This window comes from Rhagoletis pomonella, unplaced genomic scaffold (genome assembly GCF_013731165.1).
Source record: "Rhagoletis pomonella isolate Grant_MI unplaced genomic scaffold, Rhpom_1.0 Rhpom_scaffold_00007, whole genome shotgun sequence".
NCBI classification, from domain to species: Eukaryota; Metazoa; Arthropoda; class Insecta; order Diptera; family Tephritidae; genus Rhagoletis; species Rhagoletis pomonella.
In genome coordinates this window covers 41,946,423-41,952,422 of record NW_023458561.1, presented here as the reverse complement: position 1 = coordinate 41,952,422, position 6,000 = coordinate 41,946,423, and the positions used below count along the sequence as shown (strand labels likewise).

Genomic DNA, 6,000 nt, shown 5'->3' with positions numbered 1-6,000 from the left:
GAGATTTGGGACTGCGTAGCGGTGGAGAGAATGACATGTGAAAGAAAGAAAATTAAACTTATGGGTTTTTTGTGAAAGTACTATTTAGTTATGAATAAAAAACAAGTACTTTGTAACTGAACCACGGTCGGTCTCAAACCCGGTTAAGAAGAGAGAGCATTAGAAATGTACCTCAGAAATCTGGGTCAAGGAAAGAGCAGAGGACGGATACTACCGAGTACACACTCGGAAACTCGAGCTCAGTAAGTACGGCGATGACAGTAGGGAATATTATACGGGTCGTTCTCTTTGATCGATAGCAAAATCGATTAGTAAATCGATAAAAATATCGATAAACAAATCGATAAATAATCGATAACAAAGTCGATAATGAAAAACTACAAAAATATCGATAAAAAAAATTGGTAAAAATATCGATAACAAAACCGATAATAAAATCGGGAACAAAAATCGATTAGAAAATCGATAAAATTATCTGTAAAAATATCGATTAAAAAAGCGATCAAAATATCAATAAAAAACTCGATAAAAATATCGATAACAAAATCGATAAATAATCGATAACAAACTCCATAAAAATCGATAAGATCGATAAATGATCGATAACAAAATCGATAAATAATGGATTACACAATCGATAAATAGTCGATAATAAAATGATAACGACTACCAAACCCTAATCTTTGCCGATGAATGTGCCAATGGAAATCCTAAACGCGGACTGTTGGAGAAAATGTTGGACCAAAATGTTTAAATTAAAAATTTATAATATAAAATTATATAATATAAGATTTTCAATTCAAGAAATCTTCACTTACCTCCTCTGCATCGCCCGATGCCGTTGTCATTTCGGTCGCGTGACTTTTACTATCGAAATTGCTTGTACTGTACTCTGTCTCTTCGCGCATATTGCTTATGCTCAGTGAGTTGCCGACATTTGTTTCCATATTAGCGCCAGCCGTTACGGCATTCTGTTCTGCCTTGCCGAAGCATATTTTTAGGCGTCTACGCTTGCGCTGCATCGAAGCAGTGGAGTTCTTCTGCAATAATAATGATGCAAAAGATAGAAGCAAATGAAAAGTTGTATAAACACAGTGACTTGGCGCATTAAATTATGAATTTACATGAAGAGAATATATGTAAATCAATAGAGATTATAAATAAATACATCACATAGATGTACGTTAAGCTGTGCATTATTATGTATAACTAAATAGGCCTGAAAATACGATATCTTGGGACTTGTCTTTAAGAAAGTTGAACGCATTATAATTTAGATGTGATTTGTCGCAAATATTTTTGTTGGACCTCAATTCATTACACTATTGTTCCATTTGGATTTTAATTTGGTTTTCAAGACTCTCGAGTGCAGATGAAAATAATTTTGATTTACCTTCCTGATCTCTTCTCAAGCCTCCTTTGCATCACAGTGTATTTATTTGCATGCCTTTATACGTTGATGTGTGCAAAAACACTTGCTTGCCTCTGAGTATATACTTAAGCCTCCTAATGTATTTCACTGAAGTGGCATCATTACTTCACTTAATGACACACTCGCCGAAAATAAAAAAAAAACACTCACATAGTACAACAAATGCATATTTAACTACATACATACACGTGTGCATATGCATATGAAAAATTCACAAAATAAAGGGAAGACTAGTAGGAAAGAAAGCACATATTACGATTACAACTGTCCGATGGCGTCAGTGTTGCCAGATGGTCCATTTTACTTCACTCTAAAGCACAGCTGGGCAACGTCTTGAAAAATTGTTTGAGATAGGGCGTTTTCGAAGTGACTGCCGAGATAGACCGATCTTCCACTCAGCAGTCGATATGTACATGTAATATACTAAAAACTGTTCAAAAGTTAGGAAATTTTCCATTTTATAATTGATCTCAGAAAAAAAATGAAATTTTGATATATAAAAAAATCCCTAAAATATTTTATCTCTAATTTTCCAGGGCCAAGAGAAATACCCTAAACTGGCAACAATGGTTGGCATAGCGTTGCCCAAATGGCGAATGCTTCGACAAAAGTACTATTACCGTATTTTTTTTTGCTATATTTCAACGGAAATATTTTGCTTTCTCTCCTCTTCCATTTGTATGTTTTTTTTTTTTCATCTACATACTTTTCCCTTTCTTTGGCAACTTGCCGTCCATAGTAAAGCTGCTGAGTGTACTTTTACTAATTTATGAGAGATCTGTTTGCACTTTGCATGTGAATAGGCTTGTAATGCATGCAAAATGAGTTGTACAGCTAACAAAGGAAAAACTGCAAGGCGTCTGCTTGAACACTTCCAAGAAATACAATGTTGTATGCAAAGATACTTTGGCAAGCCACAAGAAGAAAACAATGCCAAACAAATATATGCAGCGAATGTTATACCGAATTTTTATTGTTTATTTTTTCTCCCATCCCCGTGCATTGACAATTTTTCGGGGTTGACAAGTAATTATTGTTGACTATCATTTTGATTGTTCTGTAGCTGGGCTTCTTTCTTATTGATTTACTGACTGCTGGAATGATTTCTGCTACATACTTACACATGTATGTATATATTATAAGTATTGTTAGCAAATGTTGCGCGTATGCCAAATGCGAACTTGATATAAAAAAAATAGTTGTGAATCATCTTGAGCAATACAAGGACATAGCCGTATGCGTGCATAAACTCGTTACGTTAGTTAATATTCGTACACATAATGATAGTAATTTTTTTGCTACCCTTTATTTCTCCTTCTTGAAAGGTTGGACGGTAATACTTATGGAGCGAGTGAGTGAGCGTAAAGAGTAAAGTCATTGACATCAAGTATTTACTACATACATATGTGGAAGGAAGTAAAGTGGCATATTAAGGCTAATATTTCATGCAGACAGATTGTTTGTTGGCAATAAAAACACAAATCTGTTAACTGTCATTCCAGGTTGCGTATACGCCATGGCGTGCTAGCAGTGTATAATCAAATGATCTTGGGGCGCTTCACTCATAAAGTCAATGACATTCACTGATGAGAGGTCATATTAAATAATCATGTCTTGTGAAAACTATAATTTATCCATTACATATTCACCAGAAGGGAATTCAATGTTGCTGACATATTTGTACTTGCTTTGTATTTAGTCGCATTGCAAAATTAATAAAGAAAAAAAAAACAATAAAAGGTTTCCTTGGCTTGACCAAATGTATGGCAATTTGCGAAAAGAGAAAAATAAATTTACTCAAAATGCATTATAATTTAGTAAATGCTGTGCAATCAAGTTTCTGCTATTGAATGTTATTTGGTATAATGGAAATGGAGTACAGGGTGTTCTAGACCACCCGTCACCCCTCTTTAAAATGGAGGGAAATGTTTTTTATTGAAAAAAGCAAATATATGACCTACCAAATCGGGGTTGCTCTATCTTTGGTGATATTACGACCTCCGGTTTCGACTGGAAGTGGGTTAAACTGGCCGGCTACTGACTGATTCGGATTCTGTGGTTAAAAATATGTAAAACTTGTTTGAAACATTTTTCGCGGAAGTGCCTTTTCAATCTCTAAATGTCCTAGAACTCCAACTCGTCCTGGACTTTTAAAAAGGACGAAATTGTTTTTATTGGAAAACGAAAAAATGTGAATCACTAAGTCGCGGATGCTCTATGTTTTGGTCATATTATCGACTTCCGGTGTCGCCCAGATGTGAGTTGAACTGCCGGAAGTCCATTTTTTTTAAATACATACATGTTTCTACTAAAGAATGTTTAACAGAGGCCTGATGCTCCAGCCAATTGGAACTGTGGAAAACGATGTAGCCACACTACTATACTCAGTATATAACACATCAGCCGAATGCAGGTGAGTGCGAAGAGCTTGAAATGCTGACCGACAGGAAGAATGGCCGAAAATTTTACCAGAGAGTTAGGTGACGTACGGAAGGTTTCAAGACTAGGGCATACTCCTGTAAGAAAAACAATGGCGGCCTAGTTACCGATGTTGAGAACGTACTTAAATTATGAAGAATCGACATGCACCATATAATTTCAAAGCCGCTTTCGGCAGCGCGAAAAGAAGTTGTCTTTATGCCGCGATGTCTGACTATGGTGTCCCTGTGAAACTAATATAGCCGTGTAAAATGACGTTGAGCAATACCATCAGCTCCGCCAGATTTGGGAAGGACCTCACCGAGCTGTTTGACAGCAAGCGAGGTTTCAGAAAAGTTGACTCCCTTTCGTGTGATTTCTTTAATCTGTTGTTGGAGAAGATTATAAGAGCTGCAGAACTGAACCGCTCAAGTAAAATTTACTACAAGAGCGTGCAATTGCTCTCTCGTCGTACGAAAACCACAGTCTATAAATAACTTATCATGCCCGTGCTGGTATATGGCGCCGAAGCATGGACAGTGACAACATACGACGAGGCGGCTTTTGGAGTATTCGAGAGAAAGATTTTGCGGAAGATTTACGGGCCTTTACGCGTTGGCGACGGCGAGTACCGCAGATGATGGAACGATGAGCTGCATGAGCTTTTCAACGATAGAGACATAGTGCAGCGAATTAAAATTCAGCGGCTCCGCTGGCTTGGCCATGTCGTTCGAATGGACACCGACGCTCCAGCTCTGAAAGTATTCAACTCGGAACCCACTGGTGGTAGCAGGGGAAGAAGGAGGCCCCCACTGCTGTGGAAAAACCAAGTGGAGAAGGACTTGGCTTGACTTGGAATTTCCAATTGGCGTCAGTTGGCAGAGAAGAGAAACGACTAGAGTGCTTTGTTGAACTTAGATCGCTTAGTCGGTTATGACGCCGTATAAGAAGAAGAAGAAGAAGAGGTCTTTGCTTTCGAAATTAGCTATCGTTATTACGATTATTTTCTTTTGTTATCCAACCTAATGTACATACATATGTACTACAGTACTCGTACATACACACATATGTTATACTCTATAATTGGCACATTAATAGAAACGAATTAATTTTGTGGTCATCAAATGATTAGTACATAAAATCATTGCTCAAATAAAGCAATTATAGCATAAATCATTGAGCGCGAGTGGGGAGACGCAGCTATATAATTGGCTCCAGCATCTGGCCATCAATATGTTGGGTATACAAAAAAATATATACTCACATATACACTTGTGATGGGTGGCATATGTTGCTATCTACATACGATGTTATAAAAAATAAATAATTGGGTCAGAGGCAATTTCACACTTCATATTTGCACTTAGATGGCTGACATATTGAAAAAGCAATATATAAAGGGTGTTTCAAAAATAACTTAAAGAATATTTGACCACATACATTTAGTTATTCTTTCAATCACACTGTTCCATAATAAAACAAAGTTTTCTTTGTTAACACTTTGCTCGAAAACTAAGGAACGGATTTTAAATTAGGTGGGGCGCGACTCGAGATATTTTAAAATTTTGTATTTAGCTTCCGATTTTGATGAAATTAAAAACTTGTACTGCAAGTGTGTTGAATAATATTTTTCGAATAATTTATATGCTAACTGGCGCTAGAGTCCAGTTTGAATCTGCAGAAGTATTGACTTCTAGATGAAAAAAAACTTATTCAGAAAATCCGTATTTACGTTGGAATCATTATTTACGATTTAATTTTGATGAAATTAAAAACGTTTACTGGGTGTGCGACGAGAAATTATTTTCCGAGTGATCAGTCCGCTAGGTGGCGCTAAAGTCGAGATGTTCATAAAATTTTTATTTACCGTCCGATTTTTATGAAAATAAAAATTTGTGCTGCATGCGGAAAATGAAGCTTGTAGATGTCGCTTGAGTCCAGTTAGAATCTGCAGAAGTATTGGCTTCTACAATAACAAAAAAAAACTTGTTGGCGACAAGTACAAATGCGACATTCCATCGTACCGGCAAAACCTGCTACCAAATCCCAACTCTCATTTGGAATATGATATTCGGCCCTACCCCGAAGGAGAGCCTTAAAACCCCAGAATGTAATATGTCTGTGAAAGTGCACATTCTTCGCACTCATTT

The 6,000-nt window shown here is 36.6% G+C and overlaps 1 protein-coding gene across 1 annotated transcript in view; it reads right to left on the bottom strand.

The window, feature by feature from the left end:
* The window catches only part of LOC118742855 (5-hydroxytryptamine receptor 2B), a 47,146-nt gene that overhangs the window by 17,266 nt on the left and 23,880 nt on the right, over positions 1-6,000 (bottom strand). The window contains exon 6 of the mRNA XM_036475256.1: positions 819-1,040. Within this exon, the coding sequence (XP_036331149.1) occupies positions 819-1,040 (222 nt within the window). The remainder of the gene's footprint in view (positions 1-818; positions 1,041-6,000) is intronic.